This window comes from Erythrolamprus reginae, chromosome 3, assembly GCF_031021105.1.
Source record: "Erythrolamprus reginae isolate rEryReg1 chromosome 3, rEryReg1.hap1, whole genome shotgun sequence".
Classification (NCBI taxonomy): domain Eukaryota; kingdom Metazoa; phylum Chordata; class Lepidosauria; order Squamata; family Dipsadidae; genus Erythrolamprus; species Erythrolamprus reginae.
The window spans coordinates 44,126,434-44,145,133 of record NC_091952.1 but is presented as its reverse complement, the minus strand read 5'-3'; the positions used below and the strand labels follow the sequence as shown (position 1 = coordinate 44,145,133).

The window sequence follows — 18,700 nt, the reverse complement described above, 5'->3', positions numbered from 1 at the left end:
CAGAGGTCAAATAAGCAATGAAGAAGCAATATTAATAAAAATCTTAGGATATAAGCAACAAGTTACAGTCATACAGTCAACATGGGAGGAAATGGGTGATAGGAATGATGAGAAAAACTAGTAGAATAGAAGGGCAGATTTAGTAGAATGTCTGACAGTGTTGAGGAAATTATTTGTTTAGCAGAGTGATGGCGTTCGGGAAAAAACTGTTCTTGTGTCTAGTTGTCTTGGTGTGCAGTGCTCTGTAGCGACGTTTTGAGGGTAGGAGTTGAAACAGTTTGTGTCCAAGATGTGAGGGGTCAGTAAACATGCTCATAAGCATCCAAGCAGGTGGGCAGAGCCTCCCGCCACCACCACTTCGCCCATTCCAGGGCAAACTGGTAGCAACCCATCACTACATGAGCTATTGCATATCATAAATACATGCCATTTGTCCAGTACCCAAATTTTGATCATAGGATGGTGGGGGTGTTACACCAGTCATAACTGTGTTAACCAGTCATAAGTCGCTTTTTTCAGTGCTCTTGTAACTTCAGTTTCTAAATGAATTATTGTTTTTAAATTAAAATCCTTTAAGATTTTTTTTCTCTTTTTAATTCCAAAAGGAAGGTAACTCACCAAGTGTCTTTCTTTTTTCCTGTTATTCAGAAAATCTTTTCTACATTATAAATTAATTGCAATTCAAAAATGTTTCAGATAGTGATGTTTCTGTGTTCTGTATGTCCATAAAGACTGGGTGGGGACCTTTGGCAAATGAGACATCACTGCAAGCATGTCCACAAACAGCAACAATGCAACTGTGAAATCTGTGACCAGCAACAGGTTCTGACATACTTAATTCTCTTTGGAAAAGGAGACATTGATGTATTGCTCACTTGCATTTTGGATAGCAGATCCTCACAAGAAAACCATAGAAATTAAATTTCCTACAGTCAATAATGATTTGAACAGCTTGGGAGCCAAGGGAATATCAATGCACTGAAATCCGCTGTGTAGTCTTTATGGACACATTCTAGTGATGGGCTACTATGTTCAGAGAGCATGCTCTCCAAAGGATAGAATAGGCGTTGATTGCTTACCTGAACGCCTCTTCTCGTACGGTGAGCGGGTACAGCAGTCACATGGGTTGCTCATGTCCAATCCGGTGGAACTGAGCCTAGTGTTAAAAAAGCTTGCCGGATCCGCCCCTTCCCCAGAATTCGCGAATCCATAGACTAGGCTCAGCTGTGAAGCTCTGTAGTGTTCAACTCTTATAATTAGAGGAAGAAAGGTTATAGGAAGGTAAAGAAGACACATACAAGGGCGGGAAGTGACTGCTGTACCCGCTCACCGTACGAGAAGAGGCGTTCAGGTAAGCAATCAACGCCTATTCTCCGTACTGAAGGAGCGGGTCCAGCAGTCACATGGGACATACCCAATAGATGGTCCCTAGGGTGGGATTAGATTGCTATCGTGTGAGATAACGGATTGGAGTACCCTTCTGCCGAAGGCAGCGTCCGCTGAAGCGTAAGAATCAATCTTGTAGTGCCTGATGAAGGAATTTGGCGAGGCCCAAGTGGCTGCTTTGCAGACCTCCTCCAACGGGGCTTGAGTCGCCCAAGCGGCCGAGGTGGCTGCGCTCCTGGTGGAATGCACTGTGATGTTCCTTGGAACTGAGAGGGAGGCCGACTCATAGGCCTTAGATATAGTCCCTCTGATCCAACGGCCTATTACTGTTGAAGACACTTTGGCACCCATGACTCTGGGGTGATAGGCTATGAAAAGTGCTTCTGACCTCCGAAAGGGTCCTGTGCGTTGGATATAGATTCTCAGCGCTCTAATGAGATCCAGGGTGTGCCATCTAATTGCCAAAGGATGGTCTCGTTGGAGGCAGAAAGAAGGTAGAACAATATCCTGAGTTCTGTGGAACATGGAACTGACCTTGGGTAAGAAGGTGGGGTCCAGTCGCAAGACTACCTTGTCTTGATGGAATTGACAAAGGTCCTGCCTGATTGAGAGGGCAGCCAGCTCCGAAATGCGTCGGGCAGAGGTAATAGCCACCAGGAATGCTACTCTAAAGGATAGGTACCTGAGGGACGCCGATTTTAAGGGTTCGTATGGTGCCTGCGTGAGGGAATGGAGAACCCGTGGCAAATCCCAGGATGGATACCTGTGGACCTTGGAAGGTCTGAGGTTGGCTATGCCCTTGAGGAATTCCTGAACTGCTGGGAAGGATCGGAGAGGCTGTCTGCGGGGGCCCCCTAGGACAGATGAAATGGCTGCCAGATGACGCCGGAGGGTGCTGGAGGAAAGTCCTTTATGGAAACCTTGCATAAGGAAGGAAATGATTCTGTGTATGGGAATGCACAGGGGAGAGAGGCCTTCCTGTAGACACCACTGGTGAAACTTGGACCACGTGTGGTCGTAGATTCGATTGGTCGAAGCCCTCCTGGCCTTCAAAATGACCTCCACTGTATCGGGGTCGTGACCACGCAGTTCTAAGTCTCTCCTGATAACAGCCAGGCGGTGAGGTGGAACCACTCCGGGTCTGGATGGAATGAGGCCCCCTGCCGCAGCATATCCGCCGAAACGGGGAGTCGCCAAGGGTCCTGGACGGACAACTGTTGGAGATCCGCGAACCAGGGCCGGCGGGGCCAATGAGGGGCGATTAAGATTACTCGGGCCCTCTCGGTGAGGACCTTGTGAATCACGTCCGGGAGAATTGGAATTGGAGGGAATGCGTAAAGTAGGCCTGGAGGCCATGGGCTCCGGAGGGCATTGATTGCTTCCGCTCCCGGGGATGGAAATCTGGAAAAGAAGCGAGGGAGTTGGGCGTTCGCGTTGGTCGCGAAGAGATCCAGGATTGGTAGACCGAATCTGAGGCTGATTTGGTGGAACAGGTCTTGATGGAGGTTCCACTCTCCTGGGTCTATCGTTGCTCGAGATAGCCAATCCGCCTGGACGTTGAGGCTCCCCGAGATGTGGTCGGCTAGGAGCGACCGAAGATGTTTTCCCGCCCAAAGGCCTAACTTGAGGGCCTCCCTCATGAGAGCCTTGGATCTCGTGCCCCCCTGTCTGCAGATATGGCTTTTCGTGGCAATGTTGTCGGTGAGAATGAGAACGTGCCGGTTGGGAATGCGAGGAGAGAAATGCTTCAGAGCCAGGGAAACGGCTCTTAACTCTAGCCAATTGATTGGCTTGGAAGCTTCCTCCGGGGACCACGTGCCCTGGGCTATCATCCCCTGGGCGTGGGCTCCCCATCCCGATAGACTGGCATCTGTGGTGATGACAAATTGATCCGGGCACCTGAACGGGGATCCTTTGTCCATGGCCGGAGACTTCCACCACTTGAAGGATCTGCGAACCATTGGTGGGATGACAATGCGACGATTTGAGTTGCTGTGCCCCGATCTCTGAAAGGGTAATAGGAGCCACTGAAGTTCCCTAGCATGAAGGCGAGCCCAGGGAATGATGCCTATGCATGACACCATCTTCCCCAAAAGGGATGACAGAGTTACTATGGATACTGAAGATTTAGATAAAATGCTAGAAATTAACTCCCCTATACTGAATTTTCTCTCGGGAGAGAGAAAGACCTGGGAGGATTCTGAATTAATAATGGATCCCAGGTGTAAGATGGAGGTGGAAGGTTGGAGATGACTTTTATCAAAGTTGATGGAAAATCCATGGTCCTGAAGGACTGACATGGTGACAGAAAGGTCTGTTTTCACTTTCTCTAGGGAGTTCCCATGAATCAAAATATCATCAAGATAACATAAAATGTGGATGGGAGACGCCCGGATATAGGCCGCCAGGGACCCCAAGAGCTTTGTAAAGACCCGAGGGGCCGAGGAAAGGCCAAATGGCATCGCCCTATACTGGAAATGCCTGCCTTGAAAGGAGAAACGTAAAAATTTTCTGTGGCATTTGGCTATAGGAATGTGGAGGTAGGCCTCAGTGAGGTCTAAGGAGACCATGAAATCTCCCGTGTGGATGGCGGCCAAAATAGAAGGTAAGGAGTGCATCTTAAACTTCCTATATTTGATGAATAGGTTCAGCTTCTTTAAATCCAAAATAGCTCTCCAACCTCCGGAGGACTTTGGAACCATAAATAGGATGGAATAAAAACCTAGGCCCTTCTGACCGGAAGGAACCGGTTGAATGGCTCTGATGGACAATAAGTGAGAAATGGCCTCCTCCATACGGTTACAATCTGAGGAGGACCTGGGGGAAGGGCAGGAAATAAAACGTTTTGGGGGAGGAGAAATAAATTCTAAAAGAAGACCTGTTTGAACAGTGTCAATGACCCAGGGGTCCTTGGAGGTGAGACGCCAATTAGAGGCGAAATGGGCTAGGCGACCCCCTATGGGAATAGAGGAAACATTACCATCTAGGTTTCTTTGAAGCCCTGTTAGAGGACGCTCCCCTTTGGAAGCGAAAACCTCTGCCCCTGGAGTTCCTACCTTGGGAACGAAAGCGGGGGGAATACTGACCTGGAGATCTCTGATAGGAAGCTGCTTGATCTTGCTGGCGCCCTGGGCGACGAAAGGACTGCATTTTAGTAGCCTTTTTGGTGGTTGGACCCAAAACTTTCTTCTTGTCCGTGGTTTCCGTGAGGAGTGGATCCAGAAGATCACCGAAAAGAAGGTCGCGTTTTAAGGGTCCCTGGGATAACTGCCACTTCTGGCGTACTCCCGCTTGCCAAGGGCGAATCCATAGGAGTCTTCTTGCCGTTGTAGAAGCTGCAATAGACTTAGCCGAAAATCTAGTAGATTGCAAGGTGGCATCAGCCACGTACTGGGCAGCTGCAAAGACCTTGTTGAAGTCTTGTTGACCTCTCAAGTCATCGGGAGGAATATGCTGTTGAAGTTGGCGAAGCCACAGAAGCATGGCTCTGGAGAAAAAGGAAGCCGCAGCAGAACTTTTAATGGCCCAGGAATCTGCGGTGAATCCTCTTTTGAGCATTTGTTCAATCCGCTTGTCCTCTGGGCGGAGGACTTCCTCTGCTTCGCCTGGCACAGCCGCCGCCGAATGCAGGATCTTGACAGGTTCATCCGGTTTAGGAAAGGATAGGAGCTCCTCATAGGAAGAGGAAAGTTTGTACAATTTTCTGTCCTTGGTAGAGGGATTAAGCCCAGAGGCTGGAAAATCCCACTGTTTAAGTAAAGCATCTTTAAACAATTTAGGCATAGGAATTACCTCGTTATCCTCCTGTTCCTCTGTGAAGTAAGGTAAATTCTCCTCCGGGGGATCAGTGGAAGTGGAGGCCTGTTTCTCCTGGGCCGCTAATCCCGTAGAAATTCTGGCTTTGAGGAGGAGAGATTTGAACAATTGAGAAGGAAAAATAGTAATTGGAGAAGGAACCTTTATTTGGGATTCCTCATCATCTGAGAGGCCTTGAAAGGGGTCCTCATCCTCCTCCATATCCTCATATTCGTCCTGAGAGGAATCTGAATCATCCTGAATAGGAGCTCTAACCGCTGGGGAAGAACCCAAGGGGCGGGAGTGACGAGGAGGAGGAGGAGGTAAGGGAAGCTCATTGATGGTAGAGAGTTTGGCATCAATGGCCTTGGACAACACAGAAAAAATAGATTGGAATTCAGGAGGTAAATTAGAAATATCAGCAGGAATGGCAGAAGAATCCCTAAAGGCCTGGGAGGATCCTGGCTGGGGGGAATCTTCAATAATATCTGGTTCCTCTGGACCTATGCCCCATAGGTTAGGTTGGGGTCTGTCTAGGTTAGGCTCATCCAGAGATAACACAGGGACCCCAGAAGGAGGCAGGCTAGAAGCCTCTGGGGGGTCTTGACTACTGAGTACTTGGGCCTGTACTTTCAAACGTTTGGCTGATTTGTCAGATTCTTTGTAGGGCTAGGTCCCTTCTCTTCTCAGCCCTGGTGACCTTGGTCGAGGGACGGGCCCCTGGAGAAGAGGAGGAGGAGGCCTGGGGGATACTGGTAATCTCATCGCCTGTAGGCCTGGCCTCTCTGGGACCTTTAGTTGTGCCTCTCTTGGGAAAAGTAGCCATAGTCTGACAATTAACAGAAGACAAGGCTGAGCCAATACTGAATAATTAGGGAGAAGAATTTCAAGGACTTCCCAAGAGGAATGGATCCTGCTCCGAGGCCTCGGAGCGGCTGAGACTTGAGGGCAATCTGGGCAAACCCAGAGTTCGTGTCCCCAAATCCAGCGGGGCCAGCCTCCCTAAACTTTGTAATTAAGTAAACCAAGGCACTCTGGTTGGAGGCTTAGCCGGTGGAGAATTAAGCCTGGGCGTCCCAAAGCCCACTCCGGGATCCACGCGGTGGACTGAGGCCTACGCGGCTGGCAGGAGGCCAACACGAGAGGCCTAAATTTAAAAAGGGCGCGAAGGCCTTCGCGCCGAAAAATCGCTCCGTAATAGGATTCTTAAAGGGGGAGCGATCGACTAAGTCCAGGAGACTAGGAAGGCGTCTCACTCCGCAGGAGGTATTATATTTAAGCCCTTTAATAGAAATACAATAATGAATCAATAAATCAATACTTCAATACTTGCACCAAGACCTCCAGGCCAAAGGATTAAAAGAATCCACAAGCGGCCGCGGGAATCGTAAACGGCAAAACCGCCGGGGGAAAACGAAACCGCAACTTCTCCAAAGGAAAAAAGCCGAGCCACAAACGGCTGGCGCTATTAGTGCAAGTAAATAATAAGGATAAAACAATTCTTACTACTTTTGAAGGAAAAGATCGAAGGGAAGGTGTTAGAATGTTGAACGAGCTATCACAATACAACCGCAGGATATGCGAACTGAGCGAATTCTGGGGAAGGGGCGGATCCGGCAAGCTTTTTTAACACTAGGCTCAGTTCCACCGGATTGGACATGAGCAACCCATGTGACTGCTGGACCCGCTCCTTCAGTACGGAGAAACATGGAAACGTAGAGGTCTGACTGCAGAAAAAGACCTCATGGTCCATCTAGTCTGCCCTTATACTATTTTCTGTATTTATCCCAGGCATGTTTAAATTCAATTACTGTGGATTTATCTACCACGTCTGCTGGAAGTTTGTTCCAAGGATCTACTACTCTTTCAGTAAAATAATATTTTCTCACGTTACTTCTGATATTTCCCCCAACTAACTTCAGATTGTGCCCCCTTGTTCTTGTGTTCACTTTCCTATTAAAAACACTTCCCTCCTGGACCTTATTTAACCCTTTAACATATTTAAATGTTTCGATGATGTCGCCCCTTTTCCTTCTGTACAGATTGAGTTCATGAAGTCTTTCCTGATACGTTTTATGCTTAAGACCTTCCACCATTCTTGTAGCCCGTCTTTGGACCCGTTCAATTTGATCAGTATCTTTTTGAGGTCTCCAGAACTGAACACAGTTTTCCAAATGTGCTCTCACCAGCACTCTATACAGCGGGATCATAATCTCTCTCTTCCTGCTTGTTATACCTCTAGCTATGCAGCCAAGCATCCTACTTGCTTTCCCTACCACCTGACTGCACTGTTCACCCATTTTGAGACTGTCAGGATTACCATCATAAGGACATCAAAGACAAGTGATCAGACATTGGAGAAAGAAATGATAATCTACAGCATTCTGCCCAAACGTTCAACACAATGTGAGTAATATACTAACCAGGAAATTATCCTGCAAGTCAGAAGGTACCAAGAAGTTACTGGGAAATGGCAGAGGGTGAGTATGAGGAACACTGATACTTACGATGTAGCTGGATTAAAGCCGAAAGAATGTCCAGATGCTAATATGCCCTGATGCAAAAGAAAAATTTGATGCTTCAAAGAAAGATATACTACTTGTATATGGAATGTCAGAACCATGAACCAAGGCAGACTTGATGTTTTCAGAGTAGAAATGTCAAGACTGAATACTGACATTCCTGGAATCAGTGAACTGTAATGGACTAGAATGGGTCACTTCACATCAAAGGAGCCCACCCTTTACTGGGGATAGAAAAATCATAGAGGAAATAAAGTAAGCCGCCATTATTAACAAGAAAGTATTAAACTCAGCACTCTGACACCCCCACCTCCCAAAAAATGACAGGTTGATCTCAATTTCAGTCCAAGGCAAGCTTTTAAATAATACAGTGATCCAAGTCTCTGCTTCAACCACAGGTACAGAGGAAGAAGATACTGAACAATTATTTGCAATATCAAAGTGATATTAATATTACAGGCCATGAAATGATAACACTGGAAGAGAAAATTCTGAAAGAATTGGTCAATCTGCCTTCGGTATACAAGACAAAGCAGAAAGTACTGTAGATTATTACCTCTGCCAAGGAAATTCACTATGCACAATTTCACTGAAATTTCAGTGGCACAGGATATATACTATAGTTACCTTGGATAATCCCCTTGTCCCTGCCCCTCCCCTCTCCCCCCGCCAGCATGTATTGATGAAATTGGTGTCGGGATATGCCAGAATCTCTGCTGCCAAGCAACCTCCCTATTCAAGCTCCTTGATTTAATGGCTAGAGTTTGGGGGATTTTAATCCACCTTTTTCTAGGCAGAATTAGAGGTAGCTGGAGAGTTGATAACCACAATGGGAGCTGAGGACCTGCTGCAATGGCAATATAATTTGGGGCTAGGGAAAAAAATCATCCCTTCTCTGTCTTGGTCAAACCATTGTTAAATCTAACAGTGCACTGGTATTGCTTACTACCACAGGAAAGTTGGACCTATCTAACTGGCCCAGCCAAATTCCTGATGCATGATCCCTGATAGCACGATCCATGGACCAGACAAAATTTTAATTGTTGCTTGGTATAAGGAGGGGTTGGACCAGATTGCACCTATGCAGCTTCTCTGTCTCCAGGGATCTAGGACTTTCCTTGATTCACAAAGAGCCAAGGAAGATGAAACAAGAGAAATAATTTATTTACCGTATTTAATTAATTTATTTTTATTTAATTGGACTTGTATTTATTATTTATTATTTATTATTTAGATTTGTATGCCGCCCCTCTCCCTGGACTCGGGGCGGCTCACAACATATACCAAAATACATAACAATAGTTTGTCCAATTAATATACTAAAACAATTCTTAGATGTCTAAAGAATGCCTAAAGTACTGCTGGAGTAAACCCAACATAGCATGAATAGCCATTTTTAGGACATTCCATTGTTGTTGTCAAGGAAGGCAAAGGATCAGTATTTTTACACCTTTTCTGCAACAGTAATCAGCAGCTCTGTTTTGATACATTTTGGAAAGGAAACAGCCCGAGACATGGGCTGAAAGTTCTGCAAGGCTGGTGGAACGAATATGTTAGGTATCTGTCAGATTGGATTTACTCCAAGTTGTACTCTAGTATTGACAATGTGGCCTTTGGCCTTAAATGAAGCTTGGTCTTACATTATTATCTGAGATGAGCTTGACATTGTAACTCTTGAAAAAAGTTTAACAGGGTTCTCAGAACTTTAATCTCAGTCCTAATGTATCCCTCCTGGTTGGCTAAGGCTTCCCAGGAGGTGGTATGTAGGTAGGTTCCAAAACTGATTAATGCCTCCTTGAGATAAGGACAGAGTAGTTTTCTTCATCAAGAAGCCATTGCTAGATCCTACAGTCTAGACAATTTCAACCTGTCTGCAACATTTCCTTCTTAAGAAAATTGTTGATGGTGGACACACTGCAGAGAATCATGGATGAAAACAAAAAATATTATACATCAATATTACAAAATCATACCTGGACTAATGTTGTGAATGGATATTGATATTGATGTTGATATTGATGAGTTCAAACATAAACATGGCTTGGAGTGGATTTTACTTTCAGGTCATAAACAATAGCTTTTGATTGCCTAGTTAATCTTGAGCTATTCTTACTACAGCACAACCAACTCTTCTTATAAAACTTGAGTAAGGAAACATTAAGAACAGTAAAATCAAATTAAGCAATAGAATAATTTATTACTAAAGATTCACTAATGTGAATCCCAAGAAATGCAATAAGAGCAATAAACAATTGAGGCCATTCCAGTATGTTTTATCACTGTGTTAGACTTGCTTTTTACAACTTATCAAAGTAAAGCATTGGAACAATTAGTTTTTTTTTTTAATGGTTTAGAACTTTGTCTGCATGTAAAATATCAGGTAAACAGTTCCCCCCCCCCCTGCAGATCATCAATCTCCTTGTCTATGTTCTTTATAAACTATACAAAAGAGATTTTCTTTATCAGATCAGAAGTTCATCTAAGCCAGCATTTTATATCACTAGTGGAAAGCTAGACATTTTGGAAACGGAAACAAGCAGGGAAGGAAAGTAGCTCACGTCAATTACTACTACAAATATATATTCAGGAGTAGATTATATTTATTTCTCATCAGCTAGCTCCCACAATTCTATCTTGTTATTGATTTCATGTAAGCCAGTGCCCATCTTTTATGATAATATATATATATTTCAAAAAGACTTCATCTAAAATATTTTTAGGTGAAGTTATCACATCAATAAAAATTGCATAGAGATTGCATAATGACCTGGATTCAATGAGAAAGTTACTTAGATTGCACGGGCATGCACATAACTCCTTAAGAAAGATGGGCTTTTTTTCTAGAGGCTAGAAAAAATACATTTGCTTTAAGGGAATGACAACGGATATAACACATGTGTCCACAAATGCTCAGAAACTTTTCCCTTTCAGGTTTCCTTCATTGCACAGTTCTATTGGACATCAAACTTCAAGGTCTTGATAACTTTTATTCAACGGAAACAGACTAAACTCCAAAGTAGAATCTGTTTTACCTCCCAGTATTCTCTAAGAAATACAAGACTGATTTGCCATAATCAAGCATAGAAACTATAGTATAAAAAAAACCTCCATCTCTAAACCCAGCTGCGGTGGCTTAGAGTGGAGCTCTTGCCTCGAAGTCAGGAGGTTGTGAGTTCGATCCTAGGTAGAGGCAGATATAGAGTCCCCTGCTTTGGCAGGGAGTTGGACTAGATGACCTGCAAGGTCCCTTCCAACTCGGTTAATCTGTTAACCTGGATATCCAGGGAAGATGTAACAAACTGAAAATATCTCTAAGAAAACTGAACACCAAGCTGATGACCATGGCAAAGATCAAAGAACCAGTAAATAGACTAATTTTTTGGAACCTCTCTAAATAGAGAGAATTTAAATAAATTGAAATAAATGGGAAAAAGCTAAATAATATTTTGATCTAAAAGTTGAGTAAAACTTCCAGTTAAATTTTGAATACTGATTTTTACTATAAGATTTTGGAATTAACTATTTAAAAACCAAATTAACATCTTGTGAGAATTTTGGTTTGGCTCATAACAAAAATAAGTGACTATGATTTTAGAAACTAGATACTAGAGAGTACTAAAGAATATCAAGTAAAAGGAAGAAAGCTACAAGCTTTCTTGGTGTTTGTTAATTGGGATTTACAGTAGCACAAAACATCGTTGTTGTCCAGAATCACTTGTGAGATGGGCAGCGAAATGAAGTTGATAGATATATAAATTGCATAAATATATTGCATAAAACAAAACAAAATAAAAAAATAAAAACTTGGAAATATTAAAGGAGATCTTTGAAGGATGGAGCTAGAAATGAGTAGCTACAGTATCAGCAGTGTCAGTAATGACTTGACCACTGATTCTATGGATAAATTATGCCCAAAAATGTCAATGAGAGAATGAGAGATCTGAAGCAAATTCTGTCTGAGAAGACAGAGAAAGTACTGAAAGTAGAACTATACATGACAAGCCAAAAGAATGAAGTTTTTAAATTAAAGGGAAATACAAATGATAAACCAAGAGAATGATCCGGATTTTTTTTTAAACTGGATTTACAAACTATATTTTTTAATCCCCTGAATAGGTTTGTGTGGATTGGATAAAGAAGAACTGAAGAGAAATCAAATCCTAACATAATTTTTGAATGAACTAAACATTAAGACTGTTAGAAGTAAAAAGAAGAAATATAAAGTTGGTTTATTTGATCAAAGTTAAGACATTCATTTGTAAAGATCTAGTGATTCTTTAAAGACTTTGTTCTGAAAGGATTAAAAAGTTGATGTTTTGCTAATAGATAAGGGATGGGATATGAGATGAAGAGATATCTGTTGTAATTTTATATGGTTAAAGAGTTACTAAACATATCTATACCTGTAATGAAATTAGGAACTCACTTCTTTATGTATTTTTCTATTACTTCATCATATTCTTTTTTTCCTGCACTCTTTCTTATTATTTTTACTTAAACGTTTCATTTGTATTAGTTTTTGTTATTGTAATTAAAATACATAATAAGCAATTATTAGAAAGGAAACTACAGAATGAACCTGGTTCAGAAAGAAATGCTTGGTTTGATAGACAATACTTTTTTTTTTTCAAAAATAACTTCAAAATCATGCATAATTGGAACAACCTGCCTGAAAGCTAGCAGTGTGACTTTGGCCCAGGGTCACTCTCTCTCAGTTCAACCCACTCCACAGGGTTGTTGTTTTGGGAAAAAGAAAAGAAGAAGGTGTGCTGGATATGCTGGATACATAAATTACAACTGTAACTCATTGTTTTAAAAATATGTGTAAAATAGTGACAATAGTAAAATAGTAGGTATTTACAAAAGTATAATTATTTTCAGAGACAAGATGGAAACAAAGGAAAAATGCTGCCATCATACTCTGCTTAAAATACACCAACAGCATGCTTCTGGCAATTAGATATATATAAATTATGAAGTTGGTGGTCTCATTGATCATCATAACTGTCTTGTTAAATTATCTTGGGTTCTTATTCTCAACTGACACATGAACAAATCCCCATGTGGTATAGGCAAGCTGCATTATCACAATCAATTTCTTCTTATGCATACCCTTTTATGAAAATGTACATGATGTGATAATAGAAAAAAAATGAACAAAATATGGAATTAAACAATTATTTAAATAGATGACAGTTGAACGTCAGTGGGAGAGTCTGATCTATAATATATAATAAAGTTCATACAACCCAGAGAATAAGCTGTTGAAGTTCCTCAGCCTATCCAAAATAGTTAACTATTAGCTTTCCTGCCGATTCACATAAAATGCCTGAAGCAAAAGACTAATCCTATAAAGCCCTTCATGGCATCGGACCAGAATATCTCCGAGACCGCCTTCTGCTGCACGAATCCCAGCGACCGATTAGGTCCCACAGAGTCGGCCTTCTCCGGGTCCCGTCAACTAAACAATGTCGGTTGGCGGGCCCCAGGGGAAGAGCCTTCTCTGTGGCGGCCCTGACTCTCTGGAATCAGCTCCCTCCAGAAATTAGTACTGCCCCTACCCTCCTTGCCTTTTGTAAACTCCTCAAAACCCACCTTTGTCGTCAGGCATGGGGGAATTGAGATATCTCCCCCGGGCCTATATAATTTATGTATGGTATGTTTGTAGGTATGTCTGCTTAAAAATGGGGTTTTCTTAACTACTTTAAATTTTAAATTGTAAATTATTAGATTTGTTATGAATTGTTTTATTATGTTGTGAGCTGCCCCGAGTCTACAGAAAGGGGCGGCATTCAAATAAAATAAAATAAAATAAAATAAAATAAAATAAAATAAAATAAAATAAAATAAAATAAAATAAAATAAAATAAAATAAAATAAAATAAAATAAAATAAAATAAAATAAAATAAAATAAAATAAAATAAAATAAAATAAAATAAAATAAAATAAAATAAAATAAAATAAAATAAAATAAAATAAAATAAAATAAAATAAAATAAAATAAAATAAAATAAAATAAAATAAAATAAAATAAAATAAAATAAAATAAAATAAAATAAAATAAAATAAAATAAAATAAAATAAAATAAAATAAAATAAAATAAAATAAAATAAAATAAAATAAAATAAAATAAAATAAAATAAAATAAAATAAAATAAAATAAAATAAAATAAAATAAAATAAAATAAAATAAAATAAAATAAAATAAAATAAAATAAAATAAAATAAAATAAAATAAAATAAAATAAAATAAAATAAAATAAAATAAAATAAAATAAAATAAAATAAAATAAAATAAAATAAAATAAAATAAAATAAAATAAAATAAAATAAAATAAAATAAAATAAAATAAAATAAAATAAAATAAAATAAAATAAAATAAAATAAAATAAAATAAAATAAAATAAAATAAAATAAAATAAAATAAAATAAAATAAAATAAAATAAAATAAAATAAAATAAAATAAAATAAAATAAAATAAAATAAAATAAAATAAAATAAAATAAAATAAAATAAAATAAAATAAAATAAAATAAAATAAAATAAAATAAAATAAAATAAAATAAAATAAAATAAAATAAAATAAAATAAAATAAAATAAAATAAAATAAAATAAAATAAAATAAAATAAAATAAAATAAAATAAAATAAAATAAAATAAAATAAAATAAAATAAAATAAAATAAAATAAAATAAAATAAATAAAATAAAATAAAATAAAATAAAATAAAATAAAATAAAATAAAATAAAATAAAATAAAATAAAATAAAATAAAATAAAATAAAATAAAATAAAATAAAATAAAATAAAATAAAATAAAATAAAATAAAATAAAATAAAATAAAATAAAATAAAATAAAATAAAATAAAATAAAATAAAATAAAATAAAATAAAATAAATAAATAATCCATACTTGGATTTAAGACAAGATATGATAATTTAAATGCCATCTGTATCAGCTTCCATAAAATTCAATGTAAAAGCTATATTTTAGTTCGGATTCTATTGCACCACAGTTTTGGTCTTCAATTAGGACAATCTCCTGGAAGTAACACAACAAATGCAACAATCAGAAAAGAAAACTCAAATCCTTTTCTCAGAGGATGCCTACCTTTCAGAAAACAATACTACGTATCTCTTCCCAATCACACTGTTTGAAAAAGGCGGAATTTGCCCAAAAATATAAGGGGGGGTAACATTGAGCCATGTTTTTGTGCTGCAATTCTTTCATCTCGCCCTACAAGAAAGCATGGTGCAATGCTTGTTACAAGGGATATATATAACTGATTGCTTATAGCAATGAGTAAACTTCGGACTTTGCTGTAAATCCCTCACTAAATTGGCTTCCAAGATGTGCTTCTTATACAACCTCTAAAGTCTGGCCTACCAGTTTTCTATTCTCAAATAGTTCCCACCGAAACAAGTACCTTTCCATTTGTTCTTAGGCTTAAGGTTCCATAAGCTTAACAAGACTGAATCCCAAATCATATATTTCAACCTGGCAGCTGTAGAGTCTCTTATCTGTAGCTTCAGGTAGTTTTTCTTTAATTAAGAGTATTCCTTTGCCAATGGAAATGGAGGACATTTTATATCCAGAATGAATGGACCTCTCTCATTAGATCCACTGCTGTCATGAAGTATTCAAGCTGTGAGATATGGTTCATTCTCTTTTCTGTTCAAGGACTTCTTTCTTTCTTTAGCAGAGAAAGGTTTTAGAATGAGTGACTCATATTTGCCAAATTTGACATGAGATATATTGATGTGAAATGCCTTTATCAGGACAAGCCTTCAGAAAGGTGATGTTCCACTCGGAAACTTTTTCCTCGTTAAAGACACTGCATCTCAATAAGGAAAAGAAGGCTGGTGAATAGGAAAGGAAGAGCTGTCTCCCCTTTGCCAGTCCAATCGATGTTGATCAGGGGGAAGCCAAAAATGTTGATCCACCAATGCAAAGAGTGAATACAGAATCAGCCCCTCGTTATTGATTCCCGTTTTATAGCCATGGTGAGACAGGAGGTGTAATTGTACACCCAGCAATACACTTCCAATTTCAGATAAACTCGTGACACCACCTGGAAAAAGCAAAGCCTGAGCTTTTTAATGCCTTGATACTTATAACTGCCATCAACCCCTAACAAAGAATGATGTCTCTAAAGTGTTTCAAAATAATATAACAGTAAATAAACTGCATTATTTCTGGGCAGAATTGCTTTCCATCAATTACCCATGGGGATCGAAGTCCTGCACTGTATCCAGGCCTGCCTTCAAAACTATTTCAAAGTTTCTGTTAGTTCAGAATATGTCTGTAGGACAACGGAATTTCCTGAACCACTACTTCTTGATATGTTTTGGAGACCAGCACAAAGTCCTGATTTTGCCATTCCAGATCCTTTCCTCACCAGAACAAGAATATATTTTCTCTTCATTGAGTACAGTGAGATTCATTTTGCCTGTCTTGTTGTTTCTGTATAGCATATATCAACATTGGCCAAAACCTTTCCCATCTTTTACCTTGAAAAATGTAAAATGAGGTTATTATTTGAGAGTCAGTTTGGTGTAGAGAATAAGATGCCAGGCTAGAAACCAGGAGATTGTGAGATCTATCTTCCCTTGAGTATGAGAAACAGATGGGTGATTTTGGGCCACTCACTCTCTCTCTCTCCCCCTAAACCAACTCATAAGAGTTGTCCAGGAGACAGGAACTTTAAGCATGTATTCTGCCTTGAGCTTTTGAAAGATAAAGAGAGGCAAAAAAATTCCAATAAATAAATGATATTATATCATAGCAGAGTTCAAGTGTTAATTATTCCATCATGACAATCTTTCCACCAGTGTTACTACGAATGATAGAATGGCAGCTACCGTATGTGTTTTCTTTGTATGTGTTGAAGCTTAAACCAAAAGATGTATATAAATTGTTTTCCTATTGAAAAAGAGCTGACTCTAGTGACTACCTGGAAAAATACATCAGTGGCTACAGAGAAACTATGACCACAGGTTGTCTACACTCCTGCCTTACCAGGGACTATTGAAAATACAGACAACCATTTCCCTCCCTTCTTACATATATAGAGATTTGTTTCAAATGCTAATGATAAATAAACAAAATACTATAAGACATATATTTTCAAAAGGACACAATTTTATTCCTCTGCAATTGTTTGAAAAATGTTTCCCAATAGCTGTTGTCTACACCAAAGTATTCCTGCAATTTATTTAATAGCTGGCCTCTGTCTTTATTTTGCCAGAGCATCCTATGCTATCCCACTCTCAAATCTGGATTTTAACTCATAGTTCTGAAACAGGCTTTAATAAGTTTGTGTAGTAAATGTGCAGCGGCTGTTTCCTCTGCAGGTTATCTTTAGACAAGACACAATTAAAGTTCACTGAGAAGTATAAGCGATGTATCCTGTAGATCCAACTCTCTGTGTTTCTTTGATCTCGGAGGCAGTCTGCGAGCTCCACATCAATCCCATTTGCAAAGAGATGTAGCTCAGTTCTGCTTTGCTAAATCTTATTTGGCAATGTGTCTAAACACATGCAAACTTAATTAGTTAAGGGGGGACCTCAGCATTGTAGTGATGGATAAAAGTAAATGGGGAAATGAGACAAGTCAGGATTGGCAACAAACCCTCTCTAATTCAAGCCAAGGCATAGTGTCTGACATGTAGCTAATCGGATGTGATACCACTAAGGCTGCTACAGCCAATCTGAAATAAAGTGACAAGCTGATCACTAACAGGTAGCTGAATTTCTTACTTCTGAGAAGCTGGAATCACAAGATCATGAATTTTCTACTTGGCACCAGCAATGCTCAGGAATCAGCCTAATCATCAGCCTCTGAAGCTGTTGTATAAAAAGATAAATGGAAAGAAGGAATAAATGAGCCATTTTCATAGCATTTTCTGAATCTGGAATCAAGACTTTTGTGCCATTTAAATGAAAATGTATGTAGAAAACATAAGAGAGATAGTAGCATTCCCCAAACTGCTCTACCCCATTTGTTGTGGGCCACAAAGCTACTTATCCTGCTTGAAGACATAATTCTCTTGTTTTCTGGGGTGGTTTTTCCTTTTTCCGTGTCTATTTCATCATATTATCGAGGGGGAAGGTGTTGTGTTAAAGCAAACCAGCCTATAATTTCCCAGATCTTAATAACCTAATAGTCATATTAATTGTTTCTAGTCCTCTAATCCAAAACCTGACCATGGGAACAATCACATATTTGGTTTAAGTTGTGAAATAATTTTTTCCCCTTTATATTAAAGATCAGACCCTCTTCATCTGAAATGTGCTCAAAAGAAATAGCTTTGCCTACATCGCGCATCCTGAAGAGTTAGAGAGAATATTTTCAAAAGTAGAAAAAGCCTGGAATAGAAATTGTATGAAACAGAAGGGTGCGGGAGAAACAGGACTTTTATATGCCATTTATATATTTATACAAGCAAAAAGTAAGCACCAAGGTCCTTTGTTATTGTGCTTCTAATATATTTACATGCTGGTACATAGAGGAGTAATGCAGGAAAGTCAGAACTGACCATTTCAGAGGCTGTATGCATTAGTAATACTGCACATCATTCAGACACAGCCCCAAATTAAGAGTTGCACAGATGTTGCAGTGAGGAAGAAAAGCTGGCAGGGGGCAAGAATCACCAGAATATGAATACCTCTGTCCCATACTTACATTACTTTCAAGTCCCAGTCTCCACAGGTAACAAAAATAGACTTGACCGTGGGATCCAAAAGGCCTTCCTTTGCCATCCACTCATCAACTCTCTGAAAGAAACAGACAGGAGGGAGATGAACTTTCAGAGACATGGAAAAGAGATGCATCAGTTGAACACTGATAAGCCTCACAATCACAAGAGAAGAAAATTGTGATCTTATCCAGGACAGCCGCCTCCTTACTTTCCATCTCCTCCTGTTCCCCTTCTCATTTCTATGAAGGTAAGTTTGGATCTTTGAAGATTTCCAATAGAAGACATCAAGCA

General features: G+C 39.2%; 1 protein-coding gene across 1 annotated transcript in view; it reads right to left on the bottom strand.

The window, feature by feature from the left end:
* Window positions 1-18,700, bottom strand: part of ERI3 (ERI1 exoribonuclease family member 3) — a 320,745-nt gene that overhangs the window by 213,724 nt on the left and 88,321 nt on the right. Inside the window, exon 5 of the mRNA XM_070745043.1 lies at window positions 18,394-18,485. Within this exon, the coding sequence (XP_070601144.1) occupies window positions 18,394-18,485 (92 nt within the window). The remainder of the gene's footprint in view (window positions 1-18,393; window positions 18,486-18,700) is intronic.